Raw genomic sequence first — 19,206 nt, forward strand, 5'->3', positions numbered from 1 at the left:
AATCCTTATTCATGCACATTGATATTGGTGAGAGAATCGGCAGTGTGCCCTTATTATTACTCCAGAAAATGTCATATATAAGTATTTTTTTACATAGCAAATCTGTGAGTAAAGGCAGAGCTCACGTACCTCGTCATAGTTAAAGATGCCTATCTGCAAACTGATGATGGTCAGGAGAGCATCCGTCAAAGTTTTATATGAGGACACCTTCCAGCCATAAATCACGTTGCACTAGAAAGAGATTGACCTTTATCAACAGAGGTACAACTAAAGTCCATTCTGTCTATCTGGCCTTCAGTTTTGCTGTAATGTTAAACAGATCATTTTGGAGATAATGGACTTAACCACAGAGAAAATGTTCTGTAAATTAGAAGATTCAAATTTGTGAATATATTAAAGACAACCTCACACAATAAACCCAATACACATGCACATTGTTCTGACAATTTTTTCTTTTTTTTGGATACCCTCTCCTAATAGCGGGGGAAAATTTAAACATATTTTTTTATTTAATTTAAAGTTTTATTTTACACTTCTCTCACTTTTTTTAAAAAGTGCCTTAAAGCAGCAGTAGGCAGAATATGTTTGGCACCATTGGACAAAAATTCCATGATAACATTTCAGCATATTGTTATTCAAGTGTTCTGTGAGTGTTCTGTGTTCTGCACCTCCTCATAGCTCTGTTTTCAGGCTTTAAAAAATCTAGTTTGCTCCGGCTGATGGGCGGTGCTTGATATTTCCTCAACTGATCTCAACATGGCTGCCGGTTCACAAACTTTCTCACTTTTTACAGCTAAACAGTACACTAAGATATGTTTCTGAAAACATTTTATGTGAGAAATTGGCATTACTATAAAGTAATACAATCAAAACAGAGTGTATTGAATAAGATCCAGAAAGACTCTGATCTTTGTAAAAAAAGGGAAGGTCTTGGTAATGGCGGCAAGATGTAATGGCTACTCACCGTAGTGGAGTACGCCACGAACATGATCACAATGACCACGAGGAAACCAGATATGTCGGTCCAGGCCCGCTGCAGCGCAGCAGTGATCATGTTCATCTTGGGGTTCAGTCTGAGCAGGTGCCACAGTTTGAAGGTGGCGAGCAGGACCAGGAAGGCGATCAGATACTGGAGCACTGAGTCTGCTGTGGCTGTCTCGTAAAAACTGGCAAATCTGCATACATGGCAAAGATGTGAGCTATCACAAATAAGAGAAAAGAGTACTAGAACACTGTAAAATAGTGTGATGATTACATGAGAGTTTAGAGCAAACAAATACACAGCATATGGGTATGTCCTTCATATATCTCCAGGACCACTCATCTTATCTACTTCACACTTGGCGAGTGCATTGCTGGGGTCATTTCATGCTGCAGCTCATTGACTGCAGTGCACTTTTGCTGGATTCTGTATACTAATGTTACATGGATGCTGGATATACTAAACTCTTCAAAGAGTTTTAATCCACCACGCTAGTTGTGTCAAAGAAAGCGACTAATCTGCCTATTTGGAAATGAATACATCCGCAAAGTGCTGTTCCTAACCGCGAGTAGCCAGACTTGGATTTGTTTTTTTCCCTTCAACCATGTATTTCACCGGTGTTTCTGAGTCACTGCGACTTGTTGTGGTCTTGGTGTGTGATGCAACCCTGTCATGGTTGGTGCATTTGCTCAGGACCCAAGGAAGCACAGTTTAGAGTGTGAAGTTGTTTGTATTGCGGTTCTCGAGAAAACTGCAAGTAGCAATACCACAGGCTAAGCGTTCCACCAGTTCCGAACAGACATGTTTTGCACTGGCACTCCACTAGATTCACAAAAAAACCCAAATGTGGCACTCATGGTGGCACTAGAGGAAAAGTCAGGGGTTCGCCCAAGGATTAAAGCTTCAGTAGGCAGTATATTTTTGGCCACATTGGGCAAAAATTCCATAATAACCTTTCAGCATATTGTAATTCAAGTGTTCTGAGAGAAAACTAGACTTCTGCACCTCCTCATGGCTCTGTTTTCAAGCTTTAAAAAATCTTTAAAAAAGACGGGAGACTTTGACCAATCACAGGTCATTTCATTGAGAGAGCGTTCCTATTGGCTGTGCTCCGGTCATGTCACTGGTACTTTGCGTTCCTTCGAGCCATCTCAACCTGATCTCAACATGGCTGCTGGGTCACAAACTTTCTCATTTTACAGCTAAACCGTGCACTACAAGATGATTCTGAAAACATTTGAGGAGAGAAATAGGCATTAACGTAACGGAATATTGATTCATATTTGATCAGCGCTGCCTAGTTTGACCGTTTGATCAGAGTTCGCGAGTGATTGACAGCCGGCTCTCATAGACGGTTGCTGGACAGCAGATCTCAGATCAGCTCTGACTGCTTGTTTTCCTCCGGTCTGTGAAATCTTGCAGATGCCGTTAGGAGCACCGGAGGACACAGAGGAACATGATTTTTTTTCAGGTTTTCTGTTTCATGCACTACTGTCAGGATATAGCGACCGTTTTATAAAAATAACTTTTTTTAATCATATTTGCACCAATCTCGCCTACTTCAGCTTTAATTAGGATTAGGCTTATTTGATTATATTAGAAATAATCCTCTGGGGACCAAGGATGTCTGTACAAAATTCCATCAGCAATCATCCGATTGTTGTTGAGATATTTAAGTCTGGACCAAAGTAGTGGACAGCCATGTTGCTAGCATGGCTAAAAAGCAGTAGAGAGCTAACACCTTTAACCACAATGTAAAGCCCAGTGCACATCTTCTACACTTGTGAAGGTGCTGGCTTGACACTTGTTTTTGCATGCCCTACAGTACCAAACCAAAGATCGAACCTAAGATTTGGCATAGTATATATGTTAGTCTCACTGGTCTTTGTGGTTTTGATAGTAGCTCATATCGCGGTTTCCAAGCAGGGTCCTCTTGATGAAGACAGCCACGGCACTCCAGCTCAGTAAGATGATGGTCAGCTCAAGAAGGTTCCACTTGTTCCTGAAGTAAGCCCACCGCTGCTGCTTCATTAATTTGCCCTGCCAGGAAAAAAAAACAGGGAGGATTGTTATATGTAACAGGAGCCAGTTTGTGTGCATGACCATGGTTTTGTTCCATAAGGAAAAAAAAAAAAATCCACTAAAAACTCACTATTTGTATATAAGCACAAGTATTTTAAAGGTCCCATATCGTAAAAAGTGAGATTTTCATGTATTTTATATTATAAAGCAGGTTTTAGTTATATATAATTACTGTGACAGTATCAAAACGTTCAATTCACAGATAAAAACACAAAGCCCATATTCAGAAACTGTGCGTTTGAAACAAGCCGTCAGGATTTCTGTACATTTGTGATGTCACAAATATATACAATATTTAGACCATTTCACAGTTTTAAACGTAAACATTCTAAATTTGTCCCAGTTTATTTCCTGTTGCAGTGTATGTGAATGGCATCAGCTGACAGGAAGTAAACATGGACCTATGCTGTTTCCTAGCAACGCAATTCCGTGGCCATTCCGTTGAAATGCGCTAAAACGGAGCGTTGAATACAGGTATATTCAGACAGATGGTATAAGAAAAATAATGTGTTGTTTGAACATTAAAGCATGTAAACATGTTCTAGTAGAAACCCAAAATACAAGTATGAACCTGAAGATGAGCATAATATGTCCCCTTTAAATAATGTACTTGTGAACTATATTTTTTCATATACTGTACACATTCTTTTAGATGTGTAGATGGTGCAGATGTTTTTACCTAAGTCCCTTAACATATTTAGTATTCATGCAACCTAAATAAATGTAAAAACTTGTTATGTTTTTGACTTGTTTGTACGTCACTTTACATTGTCAAGTGGTTGGTTTGTAGACACTTAACATTTTCTGCAATATGCAATCTGATTTAATATGCAGTACTTCTGAGTGTCTCCTTATGAGACTTTGATCTCAATGCTTCCACGTGTACTTCAAAAGTGTGTGCAAACGTTAAAAAAAAAAAAGAAGAAATTTCTCGTATTACATTTTTATCAAATGCAGTCATTTCTTTTACTTTGCACGACAGCTCGCAATATCACAAGATCAGGAGATAATCCCGGGATCACAAGATCACACGAAAATCCATCTTGATAGGTTTCGAGTTATGCGTTTTCTGACCGACCGATCAGCGTCCTGTGAGGAGTTACTGGCAGCCATGTGTGTACCGTGACACGGAGAGGCCACTGTTTGTTCAAAACAACAATGTGGTTAGCGTAGATGCTGCAATAGAACAGGTTATATCAGAATTGGAGAGTATTTCTCCATTGAAAGAAAAGCAAAGAACGGCACTGGAGGCTTTTCTCTTATGGAAAAGGTGTTTTTGCTCTTCTCCCGACTGGCTTCGGCAAGAGATTGATTGACAGATGGTTCATCCAATCACCTGCCAGGTATTTTGTTTTGGAAAATACCTGCCCTTTTCCAAACAGTTTCCAGTGATGGCTTCTCAGATGGTTCTGTGTTCAGGTTATCAATTCTGTGCATGTGTTACTGAAACCAAAACACCCATAAAACCATGTTTATTATGAGGTTATTTGTGAATCCCTGCATCACAATAGCAGTCTCTTTTCTAGTAGTCATGTTAGTGTGTTATACCTGCAGGAACATGTAATAGAGGATGAAAAGCAGGTATATGATCTCAGCAGCCATAACGAAGATGTGAAGACCACCAGTCGATTGGTAAAGACGAACACTCTGCAACTGACTGTGGAGATGAAATGCTCCTATAAAATCAACAGGAAATATTTGTTTAAACACATGCAGGCTAGCATGATCTCATTCATAAAGTGTATTGAATATCGATGTGAACTTTGTCTTTAACAAAGCTGCATTACATCCTGTATCTTTCCCAAATAACACAGCGAATGCATACATAATGTTTACGCCTTTCAAAGGAAACACTCAACCTTACCTATGGCTGTGGTCTCCAGCAAGAGGGTGACGATGCAGAAGAGGTTCACGTTAGCATTATAAACAGTGAACTCCACAAATATCGCCCTTGTGTACGTATCCAGCCATGTGTTCCTGAACAGGTACTCAAGGGTGCTGTAGATGAAGTGTACAAGAATATGTTTACTGAAGGCCCCTTTTTTACATCTCCATATAGTATCAATGTTAATATATTGATTGTTCAATCTGAGGGTCATTGAAACTACTGAGAACAATTTAAACTCACAGTCCAGTAAAAAAATAAAATAAATAAATAAAAGTTTATCTTTGGTTCTCGTATTGCATTCCATTTTGAAATGTACATAGGCCTACTATAGGCTGTATATAAAGATGGGCGACGCCTCTCTACTTCCTCCCGCTGTACTGAAGTCAAAATCCCGGATACGGCAGCTGCCATCATTATGTGTTGATGTCAGTTGGAGTCAGAGTCTGTGCGGTAGTGATCGGGCAGGTATCGAGGTCACCCGCCCCTAACCAATCGCAAGCCGAGCGCGTCCGCAGCTTGTCAGCGAGAGAGACTCACAGCTGCCAGTCATGACGTCTCACCCCCTTTAGCATCAAATAACTCATTAAAACCAAACTTGAACATACATCAGTGTGACAGAAACCATCTTTGGTCGGACATGTACTTTGACTAGGGATGCTAATTTTGAAAAACAATCTTAACCAATAACCGAACCTTGTTAACCAATTATTAACTGTTAACAGACAAGATTAGTGCCTCGCATGCAGTATATGGAGCACAACAGACAACGGAGTCCCCAGCTCACCATCAGGAGAGCTACTAGCACCCACGGTGCTGTGTGTAGTGTCGCGGACATGCAGCCACTTTCCCAGTAAAAGTCTCCACCACACATTTAATTTAGTTTAGCAGGTTGTCAGCTGTGTGTCTGCCCGACGTAACGACACTCTGTCTACCTGGATTAACGATAGCGATTGTCCGACAAACAGAGTGTGTTTTTGTGCTACGTTAGCAGCTGTAGCTCTGCTGGTAGCTTCGTGATCGCCGCCGCTCTGTCATTGCGGCGTGACCTTTGTGAGTGTCCGACAGAGCATGTGTGGGTTTGACGGTGGCGTTATAGTTGTGAGCGTAGGTGTAGCAGACAGTGTGTGTACAGTTTATTTGTCGGTGGATCAATGCTATGAGGCTACAACCTGTCCGCTCAAGGGAGCCGTAGACCGGAGCCAACTTCCTGTATCCTGCAACTCCGGCTCCGCCTCTTAAGATGGACCAGCTTTTCTCCTTAAAGAGACGAGCTGCTCCTCTGAGTTTTGCTCAGCTTTTTAATTAATTATTCATATGTCTTTTAACCATTTTAACCGATCGCGTTAATCGGTTAAAGTTCTTAACGTCGTTTAACAGTTAATTATTAACATCCCTAACTTTGACTTTTTAGTTTGGCTCATGTTCCATCCACTAACATGGAGGAGGCAGGCTTTATGACTTATAGTGCAGCCAGCCACCAGGGGGCGATCGAGCTATTTTGGCTTCACTTTTGGGGAGGTGTCATGTCGTCCATCTTTATTTACAGTCTATGGTCTGCACCTGCTGGCATTTTGTGAATCCGGGCCAAGCTCCACTGCAAAGCCACCTCCCCTGTAGAGCACCATTTGGCCCCAGACGGGATAATCTCTGAGCTGAGCCTGTGTCTGGTACGTCCACGGGCTGTAGGTGCTCGTAGAGATATTATCCCTCGCAGAGGAGTGGTTCCAGCCAGGGTCATAGGAGCCCATGTCCTCCAGCTCCCATGAATATTGAGCGTGACAGTCTGGTACAAACTGGAGCATGGAGCCCGCAATCTGACAGGAGTTCTTCTGCACTCTCAATTGACGAAGACGGGCATTACCCACTAGCTTGGAGTTTCCATCTGTGATAAATCCTTAAACAGAACAGTTTGGGTCAGTATAGTGTTTGTGCAATATTGGGCTAACTTTACTCAGTACCAATAGGCTGTTTTAGCCAAACTAAAATATGGTTATGATAAAAAAGCTCAGGTTTTGCCTTAAAACTGTCACAAATGTATTATTAGTTGTACAAACTGATGTGCATATATTAAGCTGGACAGACACTGCATTTTTATTAATCCTGTATGTTAACTTTATTAACTTATACTACACGTTTTAATCAGCCTTTGGCCAGAATCCTGTATGGATCAATTGACCGGCCTAGATGTAACATGGAACCCCTGGTCGGTTCTCCAGTAAAGTTAATTCAAACAAGACAACACATCCTATACAATGTTGACAAAAAGACAGAAAGGCAGCGCTACTTTGTGCAACTTAATATGAACAAAAAAGTAAGAAGAAAAGAAGGAAAATATGGAGCCGTAGATAGCTGGATGATGCAGACAATATGGTGTACTGTTCAGCCACCACATGTAAAATAGGACTCCAGTAATATTAAAAGTAGCTAACTACAGTCACTACAGCCGTGAGGGAAATTGAGTGTTGCTCAAACTGCAAGACAGCAAACCAAAATGTCTGCCATGCCAGAAATCTAACCGATTGTCCGAAAACCAGATCTTTAATTGTTCAGGCAATGGAACGGACGCCATCAAACTGCACATCAAACAACAACAGATCTGGCAAAAATTTGGCCCGATTATAAAATTATTCGGGGCCGACCAATTTTGGGGGTTAAAATCAGGCTTAATCCATACAGTGTCTGCATGGTTTTAGCATTCAAAACTGCAAAGGATACACATAGTGTTAACAATCAGTAACAAATCGTGATGTATAATTTCAAAAAGAGCCAGAGTGGATTGTAACATTCACAAACCTACCATAACCCAACAGTAATAAACACTAACACTGCATCATAACAACTCATTGTCTTGGGTGGTTTTCTACCCATTCTGTTAACCAACTGATTTCTTTTCAGTGTGAATTAATTATGTCTGAATGCAAATAAAGTAAATGTTATAATATCTTTAAAGACTCGTGAGAAGGTGGGATCACCAGAATCATCTTCCTGGCACCTGTTAATTGCTCCCTCCTGCATTAGCCTACCTGAAGGACTTTACTGAATCCAACTGTCTGATCCAACCCTAACCCTAAAATGGTACTTACTACAGAAAAGATACATACAATAAGAAATGAGATACAGGAAGCATCCTGCTCCCCAGCTGTGGAGTTGATTGATGTTTAACTCCATAGCATGAGAGTAAGAAGTCTGCTTTTCTGGACAACAGCCAAGGTTTTAAACAGCTTTTACACCAACACAATTTTGGCACAAGACGACCTCTATCTTACAAAAAAGCCCCAAAAAACAAACAGAAAAAGCTGCTTTGACACGAGGCAGTGCAAATTGTAAAATATCTGCATGTGTAATATAAGAATTCAGAAAAACACTGCTAAAACGACAAACATTTCTTTGCAGCTCTGGTTGCTAAGATTAAAACAAACAGAGCCTGATCACTTCTTTCTCCTCTGCATGAGGGATCGTTTTTACCTGGATAATCCTTGCTGAAAAGGTTACTTAGCAGCGTTGTTTTGGCCCACGTGAACACATCTCCAAGACTCATGCTGTGTGAGATCCCTCCGCTGAAGCTACCTCGGATGTGCCGGTTCAGGAAAAAAGCATTGGGATCTCTCTGGCCGTATGCCACCAGCAGCAACATCCACATGAACCCCATGTAGGCTGCAACAAAAGGGCACATTAGAGTTCTCCAACGTTAACGTTTCGGAAGCAAAAATATGTTTCGTAAATATGTTTCAGCCTCGTATCACGCTTGCAGAAACGCACAATGACACGTGGTTAACGTTGTGAAACGATTGGTTAGGTTTATGTCTACCTATGGAGCCCACAGGTTTTAAACACTGGACAAGTGTTGTTTTTTTAATATTCTTGTGCCTCCATCACGGATCGGCAACCGATCAATAGATAGAGTTATAATGGGAGAGTTCTGTGATAGTCTGGAAACATGTCCAGGGTCTACCCCGCCTTCGTCAGTTGGGATCAGCTCCAGCCCCTCCCTGCGACCCCGAATGGTATTAGCGGTTACAGATAATGGATGGATGGATGAGAGAGTTAAAATAATGAATGGATTCTATGTTTGCTTTAAATCGTACACTGTGGGCCGTGAGTGACAACTACTATTTAATTGCACTGCATTAACATTCATATACTTTGATTTGTGGCCATAGAACAGTGTATCTACTTACTCAAAATCTCCTTGAGGAGGGCAAAGGCTTTTTGTTCCATCATCTTTTTCCTTCTCATCTTCTCAATGTCTGCAGGAGGAGGAGGCTCATAGAGACTGCTATCCCGTCTGGCCATTTGTTGGTCCTTAGAAGCACCTGGGGTGTGGGTGAAGAGTTATTTGTATGTTTGTTGTAACACCTGAACATTTCTGATATGAACAAGTCAAAATTTGAGACCAAGAAAGTGTATTTAAAGAGTTTTTATCTTTTACCTAGATTTCTGTCATTTCCTTCAAACGACACATTTTGAAAATCTTCCTCATCAACTTTCTTTATTACAAGTGCAAAGAAGACTGCGAGACATAGCACCTGTGGTAAAAGGCAGGGACATGAGTGAATACAGATGTTTCTTTATTGTGTTTTCTTCCTGAATTGAATATTTAGCATGTGCTCATAAAGAATAATCTCTGTAGGAAAGTTTAAAAAAAATACAAAGAATGAATTGCATTGGAAATACTGAGCTAGAGGGGGGACAGCCAGCTTCTTCTCACCTTCAATGGCTGAATGATGAGGACACTCTGGAAAAAGGAGACTATCATGGACACCAACCAGCTCACAGAGCGTTCCTTCCCAAATTTCAACCCATAAAGCATTGTAAAATATCCCGCCACAAAACTGCTTGCGATCACTAGCAGCCAGCCGACAAAAATAAACCACCAGGGTAGCCCTCCGTGACAGCACGCCCTTTTCTTCTGACTACCATCACCATCAGTGCTGTCAGCAGGGCTCAACCTGCAAGTGAGAGCAGTGAATATACTCAAATACAGCTCTCTTTTGAAGTGTAATTACTACATTCCTCTTGAGTAACTGAAACAATAAAATACATCTTAAAAATATTATACCACATTGCGGTTTTGTCAGTTTTAGCCCATTACTCACAGACTGTGTATTCTTTAATGAATTCTTCAACACTCCTTCAGTTTCTTGCTGCCAATTAAATGAGAAAATCAATACCACTCCCATGTTTGTATGCTCAATATAAAGCTACAGCTGGTTAGCTTAGCTTAGCATAAAGACTGGAAACGGATTAAAGAAAGAAGATACAGTAGAGGCTGTCAATCGATTAAAATATTTGATCACGATTAATCTCATGATTGTCCATAGTTGATTGTGGTTAATCACAAATTAATCGCACATTTTTTAGAAATCTCAAGTTGCGTTAATTGTTTATCGCGTTAACTTTGACAGCCCTAGTCGGTTGGAAATTTTTTCAAACTTTGGACAGAGCCGGGCTAGTTGTTTTCCCCTGTGTCCAGTCATTATGTTAAGCTAAGCTAACCATAGCTTCATATTTAGCATAAAGACATCAGAGTGGTATTGATCTTCTCATTTAACTCTTGCCAAGAAATTGAATAAGCCTATTTCCCAAAATGTTGAACTATTATTTTAAAATGACCAAACCTGCTGCCCAATCTGCATTTGGATTTCCATTAATTTCAACACACAAAGAGGACAAATTTGCGGTGATTTGAAAAATGTGTTACAAACGACAATTTAAAGACTCCTGACGAAGTTGCATTAAATCAAATGGTATTAGGGCTATGTGGGCAGGGACCATTTTATTCATAACCTGTAAACACGCTGCTTCTCAGCAGCTACTTTCTTATCTTGGAAGCCAGAGCATCCTTGAAAACACATCCAAAAAGTGGCCGCCATTATCAACTGCATTATCCCTGTGTGATAAATGACTGATAGAACAAGAAAAACAAAATAGACATGAAACAAACATAAAGGGGATCAATTCTTCACTTTAAAGGTCCAATATCGTGCTCATATTAGGTTCATACTTAAATTTTGTGTTTCTACTAGAACATGTTTACATGCTGTAATGTTCAGAAAACAACATTTATTTTCTTCATACTGTCTGCTTGAATATACCTGCATTTACCCTGTGTCTGAAACGCTCCGTTTTAGTGCATTTCAACGGAATGGAATTGCGTTGCTAGGCAACAGCTTGGGTCCATGTTTACTTCCTGTCAGCTGATGTTTTTTACATACACTGCAACAGGAAATAAACTGGGACACATTTAGAATGTTTATGTTTTAAAACGGTGTAATGGTCTAAATATTGTGTATTTGTGACATCACAAATGGACAGAAACCCTAACGGCTTGTTTCAAACGCACAATTTCTGAATACGGGCTGTGTGTATTTCTCCGTATATTGAGCGTTCTGATAGTTTAACAGTATTTATATAGCACTTAAAGCTGTTTTATATTATAAAAGACATGAAAATCTCACTTTTTACAATATGGGACCTTTAAAGGCTATCAAGTGACTTTCAAGGCTCTGGCACATCCTGGAAATAAATAAACATACACAGTTTGTAGATAACAGGCTAAAGCGTGCAAATCCACCAGTGTGGTTGTTTTAATGAGCGACTTCTCTACTTCTTCTGGGTGAGTTCATCTGGGTTGACACAGCTGGATATGAAGAGCTGCTCTTCAAGAAAGCCCTTCATGCCCTGGACCTGCTGCAGAGCCCGGCTGTAGCTGTGTGGGCTGGGGAAGCCGGAGGGTCCCAGCAGACTCAGCTCTTTGTCAATGTGACACAGCTGCCGGTATAGATACTGGGCTTTGTTGCTCTTCTTTTGAATCCCCTCCACTGTTGACCCAGGATGCACATTAGCACTGCCCTCTGAAAACATAGATAAGTTCTGACTCGGTGAACTATGTCTATACTATTTTTGGTGTCTATTGTTGTTAAAAATGTTTATGCGCACGTTGCACGTATAAAGGTGTCAGACAGAAAGTGAAGACATTTTTTGCGGCATCCTAAATTTTACCGCTGGACCATTTGGGAAGTCTTTGTCGGAGTGTGCCTCTGACTGAAGTTTCTGAACTCAGCAGAATCTTTGGTTCTTTCTGTTATTTCTAGGGGCTGTCAATTGATTCAAATATTTAATTGCGATTAATCGCACATTTTTTTATCTGTTCAAAATGTACCATAAAGGGAGATTTGTCAAGTATTTAATACCCTTATCAACATGGGAGTGGGCAAATATGCTGTTTTATAAAAATGTATGTACATATTTATTTTTGGAAATGTATTAACAACTCAAAACAATGACAAATATTGTCCAGAAACCCTCACAGGTACTGCATTTAGCATAAAAAAAATATGCTCAAATCACAACACAAACTGCAGTCCAACTGGCAACAACAGCTGTCAGTGTGTCAGTGTGCTGACTTGACAATGACTTGCCCCCAAACCGCATGTGATTATCATAAAGTGGGCATGTCTGTGAAGGAGAACCCATTTTCATTCACATATCTTGAGGTGAGAAGTTAAGAGACCCCTTTGAAAATTACCATGACGGTTTTTCCTCTGCAAAATTTAGCGCAAGTTTGGAGCGTTATTTAACCTCCTTCCTGACAAGCTAGTATGACATGGTTGGTACCGATGGATTCTTTAGGTTTTTCTAGTTTCATATGATGCCAGTATCTTCACTCTAGGTCTAAAAGAGCCCGCTACAACCTCCAAAATATCGATTGTGTTAAAGAAATTTGTTTTATTGGAGTTAAAATGCTTTTGCGTTAACGCGTTATCATCGCGTTAACTTTGACAGTCTTAGTTATTTCCCTTCAATCTCTGGGATAACCCTGTGATATGGGCGAAACTTTCAGGCAAGTTGAAGCCTTTTTCTACTTTTGATTGTGTCTTTCTATTGGCTTGGTGCACACTAAACTTTACCAAACTGTATGTGACAGTGTATGCGTCCCTTGTTTCACTACAACGGACAATGGATTTTAGACACTTTCTTTCTCTCAAGCTAAAAAACAATGGGGACATTCTGTGTGTATTTGAAGCCAAAAATATTTGTACTTCAGTTCTGAGAAATATAATTTGATAATATAATCACTTTTTTGGCTTTGTTGTTCTCAAATTTTACACAAGATAACTGAAATGTCTGCTCAATGTGCAGCATTTAATGCCTGTGCATTAATTAATGTTTTCATAAAAAAGCATAGTGTAGACTTTTCACTTGTCTTTACACCCTCCCATTGGATATTACAATAGCTATCTTTTTAATTTGGGTTAACTTTACTGGTATCATTGTTAATGTTTTGTTGTATTGTGATAAAACAGTTTTTGTTCGTTAGTTTGTTTGTTGTTCTCTAACTTGTTGCTGCTATTTAGTTTTTTATCTGATTTTGTTTCGTTAAGCACTTTGGGCTGCATGTTTGTATGAAATGTGCTATACAAATAAAGTTATTATTATGCATCACCTTTGACGTTCTGGCCCCAGTGCATGGCTTTTCATAGAAGAATAAGGTATGGGTTGAGCATGTATCTTTGCATTTATGTTCTTTCATTTTAACAACAGAGAAAAATAATGAGGTTTTTCAACAGGCGAAATACTTTGGAATAGTAAAAGTGCCGTCTAGAGATGAGATGAAGTGAACTGGATAGAATTTAATTCAGCAGCAAGTGCATTTAAAGCCAGAATGTGGACATAAATCCTGGGTATCAAGCTTCTTAAAAGAACTACTGGAGGAAATCTGTGAAAACTAACAGGCGAGTTGAACAGACATTAGTTTGAAAAGGGGACAGGATTGTATAAAATGTACAGTATCCACCATCCACAGCAGGTATACAGACCTGGGAGCTGAGGCTGAACGCTCTGGGTTTTGGGCTGGGCGGTGTCGCTGGTCTTGTTGTTGTGTTTGATGAAGTCCTCCACCACAGAAAGGACAGCATTGATATCAACTTGTTGTCCAGGCCCAAACTCAGACTCTGTGCATGGTAAGTTGCTTTTCACAGTCTTAGACAATGAATGGGCAATTCTTGTGATATCCTGAGAGAGAGAATGTTCAAATACAAAGTTGTTTTTCTTTATAAAATGACATGTACATGTAATGCAATTTTAAAATACACTATTTGAATTTGAGATGAACTATTTACATATTCATCACTGTCTTGAACATGTACATGCATAAAAAAGGTTATTCATTTCATTTGGATGCTGCTAATTCAGCGCTTAATAAATCAGGGTAAACTTCAAATAGCTACCTACCTTGATGACGGTGTCTAAAGTGACATTGACATTCATGTTGGTGGTGGTGGTGGTCTGGGATTGAGAATTCTGTTCTGTTTTTTTTGTTTTGCGCTTGCAACAAGACGTCTCCCGAGGACGAGTGTTTCTAAAGATGCTAACAATAAGGATATTCATAGGAAACATAATGAGGGAACTCTGAACTCCAACCATGAACTGTTGCCAGGTAAACTCAAAGTGACCTGAAAAAAATCAGAGAGAGAGAGAGAGAGATAAAAGACATTGTACTGTATGTGCACATCAATTTTTAGATGTTTTTTTGTCGCCCACAAATTCATAAATATGTATTTTATCTTAAAATACTATTTTTGGGCTTCTTATATAATTGGTTATCATGTAATAGTTGGTTTTATGAACACAGGAGTACAGCCATAGACTATATGAAGATGGATGACATGTCTCCACTTCCTCCCACTGTACAAAAGTGAAGCCAAAATATCCCGGATACGAGAGCTGCCATCTTGACATTTTGACGTCACTTGGAGCCAGAGTCTGCGCAGTAGTGATCGGGTGACTGGAGCACCGGTATCGAGGTTCCGCCCACACACCCGCCCAACCCAATCACGAGCCAAGCACGGCCGCAGCTTGAGAGCGTGAGATCCATAGCTGCTGCGTTAGCACCACGGTGGCTGTTTGGCTAGAAAGACACAACAACTAACCATAATATCGCAATAACTACATTTACGATCAAATTTACGGCATGTTTTATTACACAGACTCGTGATTTGTTTCTCAGAAATGTCATCTGCGTGTCTGCTATGAAAAAAAAAAACGGCGGTCCGACAGCATTGGCTAACCTTACTGTCAGCGGAAATGTTGCTATGCTAGTTACCGGTGCCGTCGGTGACTGTATGAACCACAGGCTGTACAAAGATCTTTATATACAGATGTTCCTACAAAGACCTTGATATATTAGTTGAATATGTTAATCTAGTTTGCCTGACTCATTGATCTTTTATCTGACTGAGGTTTGTGCAAGTTAGAATCTATGGCCCCGACTAAAAATATCAGTAGCCTAACTGTGCTGTATATTGATAAATCCATAGCGCTGTCCGTGGTGCTGAAGTAGCAGACAGATTTATAATTGTGATTTTTTTCTCTGAGTCCCAACCTTCTGTCAGTTTGGCCGGGGATCTGTAATATTCTCTGAACTGCATAGCTAGGGCGAGGCTATTATAAAAATACAGAACCAAAAGAGTCGTTCATGGGGCGGTTTGCTTGTCACTTGTTAGAAAAAGGAACACTTGAACATACATCAGCGTGATGAGAACTACCTAAAATGACAGGAACCATCTTTGGAAAAAATTGATTTGACGTGTACTTTATTCTGAATTTTTAGTTTGCCACCATGTCCCATCCGCTTACATGGAGGGGGCGGGATTTATGACCTATACTGCAGCCAGCCACCAGGGGGGCGATCGTGATGTTTTGGCTTCACTTTTGGGGAGCTGTCATGGCGTCCATCTTTATATACAGTCTATGAATAAAGCAAACAAGCGTCAACTTTAAAGGTCATAAAGCAGACAAATACATGTTTTTGTTTGTTTTTTTAACAATAAATTGAACTGATACGAAAATGTGTTGTAGGCTACCTAGGTCCATGGTCTGCTCAGAGGGATCTGTTGGGATGCCATAAAACATGATGCTGGTCAGCATGGTACAGAGCAGCAGGGTAAAACAGCAGGAAACTCTCTGAACACAAGTGAAGGTGCTGCTCGGGGGTCGACTGATCACTGAGTACCAGAGGTGTCCGTCACTGAAATCCCTTGTAGTCTTCATAAAGAACAAGTTACTGGAAAAATAACAGCAGGAAGTGATGACAATGTGAAATATAAAACCACTTTAACCTTTTCACATTCAGCCTCTAGACTTCAATAATGTGTCTGAGTGTATAATATTGCTGCCCAGTACCTCAATGCTTTAACCTTACCTGAACCTCTTCAAATCCATCTCTGTCGAAACAGGAACAACTTTATCGAGAGAACAATCACCAATGTCTATGGCCAGCCAGGAGTTGCACAGAAAATGCCATTTTTGCTCTGTCTGTAAATCCTGCACCATGACATTGCCTACATACCTGAAAAAAGGAAACTATTGAAAATGTAAAGGCTGTAACAACTTTTAAACTACAGAAATGTCCACCTTGAGAAAGTACACTAAAATGACTTGCAAAACAGACATCAAAGAAAATGACATGAGGAGAAGAGAAAGTAATCATCTGCAAGGTCAGGATAGGAAGAAATTCCATGGCTTATACATACATTTTGAGGATGCTTTTTTAAATTTTTTGAACAACATTTCTGTATTTGCCTACCAGGCAGGATGGCTCCCTGAGTTGTTGTGCCACAGTCTGATGCCCTGCAGGTCTCCCAGGGAGAAAGGTGTAGTTAACAGGAACACATCCACCGCACCTCTCTCAAACACACATTTCTTTGAATCCGTCAGGTGATGTGGTTCACTGTTTCCTTCTGCACCCAGCAGAGTGATTGCCACCTAAAACAGTTCAGTACTCTGTATTTTAAAAGTGAAAAGTCCCAAACAGAAATACAACCACATAAAGGTCCCACATCATGCTCATTTTCAGGTTCATACTTGTATTTTGTGTTTCTAATAGAACATGTTTAAATGCTGTAATGTTAAAAAAACCCTGTATTTTCCTCATACTGTCTGTCTGAATATACCTGTATTACCCTCTGTCTGAAACGCTCCGTTTTAGTGCACTGCAACGGAATTGCGTTGCTAATCATCAGTTTGGGTCCATGTTTATTTCCTGTCAGCTGATGTCATTTGCATACACTGCAACAGGAAATGAAAAAAAAACTGGGACACATTTAGAATGTTTACATTTAAAACTGTGAAATGGTCTAAATATTGTGGATTTGTGACATCACAAATAGACAGAAATCCTAACGGCTTGTTTCAAATGCACAATTTCTGAAAACGAGTTTTGTGTATTTCTCTGTATATTAAGCATTTTGATACTTTCACAGCATTTATATAGCACTAAAACCTACTTTATAATATAAAATATATGAAAATCTTATTTTTTACAATATGGGACCTTTAACTTACATGTATTTACATAGGGTAATGGGGTGGGGTGGGGGCTAGGGCTGCAATCAGCAAGACCCTCACTACAAATATTATGACACAATCATTTGGCTATTTAATGCAATTAAATTAGAAATGGCAGAATGGGAAAAAAAAAATAGGAATAATTATTTCATGAAGTGGCATGAAATGTCATCAGCAAAGTTCAGGAGTGTGTGTGTGTGTGTGTGTGTGTGTGTGTGTGTGTGTGTGTGGTGCACAGACAAATTAATATTATAATCTGCCCTTCAATAGGTATCGATTCCTTTTAAAAAATATCAGTAATAAAATTATATAAATAAAACATGAGTGGCTGCATCACTTCCAAACGTTTTCTAAGTAATGTTTGTGCCAAAACAGCCCTGAGCTAGCCTGTGTCACATGATGGTGGAAACCTATACATCAGACCGGAAATGCATCATCCAGAGTAGGCTTGTATGACCACGCCCCCTTTTGGGGGAAAACAATCCCGTGTCCATTGTAAACCGGAACAACGTAAGGAGAAGAGGTTGAAACATGTCTCCAAACTTCTTCTTTAAATAAACTAGTAACAGTAATAACGCTATGCCGAAGGGTTGCTGTGTAGTTGGTTGCACCAAAAATAAATCCAAAATCGCTGATCTCCAATTTGTTCCCCTGCCATGTCCTAAAAAGATATAATTGAGGGAGTTTATGGCGTAATTTATATTAATTTTAATTCAATTGATCAGGTTTTATTCAGTGGTTTATATCATATAGGTGTTTGGTACCGTTCTGCAGTTCAGACGTCAAATAGGGAAGAGTTAACCTATTTTAGCAGAATCCTTGTTGCTGTGCAGATTCTTTGCAGGCTCCCTCAAAGAGAAGAGCATTTTCTTCAAAATCTAATCGTCTAACTATTTGCTATGAACTAATTAACATATTTACCTGAGAGGAAGTGGAGGCTCCTCTCCGGTGCCCAGTGCTGACACTCAACAGGTAGCGGTACTCGTCCATGGGGTCGTTGTCCTCAAGCACGGTCACCTTCACCTGCCAATCAGCCAACAACATAACATATGTTTCTTTTAAGAAAAATTTTGCAAGTGGGATTGCATTTTGGAATTGTACTCTGTTGCTGGAGATATATACCATACCTTGGCCGTGTCTTGAACGTCTTTTCGTCGTGCCCATACAACGACCAAGAGATAGGCCCCAAAGAGTGACACCACGAAGCAGACAACCACAGGGTTCTCACCAAAAGATGCAAACAGCTCAGCGGTGCGCGACGGGTCAACAAGGTTGGGAGTGACAAAGAAAGAGCTCCCAAAGAAGGTGAGGTGGTTGCAGAGGCACTGGGTGACTAAATGTGTGGTATTAACACCTACCTTTGAAGACAACAACATTTACTGTCATTAAAGTTTTTGGAAACATGTTACACATGACAGGCAGATTAAATTACAGTACTTACCCTGCATCCATAAGTCCTCCACTCCAATTTTGATTCATCCCAAAATTTACATGCAGCAGTGATGGGGGTGATTGATAAACTGACATTGATGGATTTTATACCCGGACCTACAATGGGCCTCACTACAAGATAGTGCACTCCAGTGTTTCCCTTTAAATCCTTAGGGTCAAGTAGCCAAGTGTATCTCTCTTCTATAAGACAAACACACAAGTACTCAAATAATGTAGTCTATCAAAATGAAATTTAGAAGGCATTAGAGTTAAAAACATACTGTCTCCACCACTAAGCAAAGCTATTTATTACTAGAGATGTTCCAAATACAATTTTTTCCTTCTCCTGATACCGATTCCGATACCTGAACTTACAGTATTGGCCGATACCGAGTACCGATCCGATACCAGCGTGATGAAAAAAAATATATAGTTATTATTATTACACTACTGCATTTTCCTCGCTCAGACTAAC

General features: G+C 40.0%; 1 protein-coding gene across 1 annotated transcript in view; it reads right to left on the bottom strand.

Annotated features, from left to right (window-relative positions):
- LOC119500448 (polycystic kidney disease protein 1-like 2) overlaps positions 1–19,206 on the bottom strand; it is a 47,926-nt gene that overhangs the window by 1,811 nt on the left and 26,909 nt on the right. Inside the window, exons 24-42 of the mRNA XM_037790163.1 lie at positions 18,742–18,932; positions 18,428–18,658; positions 18,222–18,323; positions 16,540–16,718; positions 16,156–16,302; positions 15,818–16,017; positions 14,187–14,407; positions 13,772–13,967; positions 11,560–11,806; positions 9,661–9,901; positions 9,382–9,478; positions 9,131–9,265; positions 8,418–8,606; positions 6,513–6,846; positions 4,929–5,062; positions 4,613–4,740; positions 2,862–3,022; positions 965–1,175; positions 130–231 (exon numbers count right to left, since the gene is read on the bottom strand). Coding sequence (XP_037646091.1) covers positions 130–231; positions 965–1,175; positions 2,862–3,022; positions 4,613–4,740; positions 4,929–5,062; positions 6,513–6,846; positions 8,418–8,606; positions 9,131–9,265; positions 9,382–9,478; positions 9,661–9,901; positions 11,560–11,806; positions 13,772–13,967; positions 14,187–14,407; positions 15,818–16,017; positions 16,156–16,302; positions 16,540–16,718; positions 18,222–18,323; positions 18,428–18,658; positions 18,742–18,932 — 3,446 coding nt within the window. The remainder of the gene's footprint in view (positions 1–129; positions 232–964; positions 1,176–2,861; positions 3,023–4,612; positions 4,741–4,928; positions 5,063–6,512; positions 6,847–8,417; positions 8,607–9,130; positions 9,266–9,381; positions 9,479–9,660; positions 9,902–11,559; positions 11,807–13,771; positions 13,968–14,186; positions 14,408–15,817; positions 16,018–16,155; positions 16,303–16,539; positions 16,719–18,221; positions 18,324–18,427; positions 18,659–18,741; positions 18,933–19,206) is intronic.

This window comes from Sebastes umbrosus, chromosome 13 (assembly GCF_015220745.1).
Source record: "Sebastes umbrosus isolate fSebUmb1 chromosome 13, fSebUmb1.pri, whole genome shotgun sequence".
NCBI classification, from domain to species: Eukaryota; Metazoa; Chordata; class Actinopteri; order Perciformes; family Sebastidae; genus Sebastes; species Sebastes umbrosus.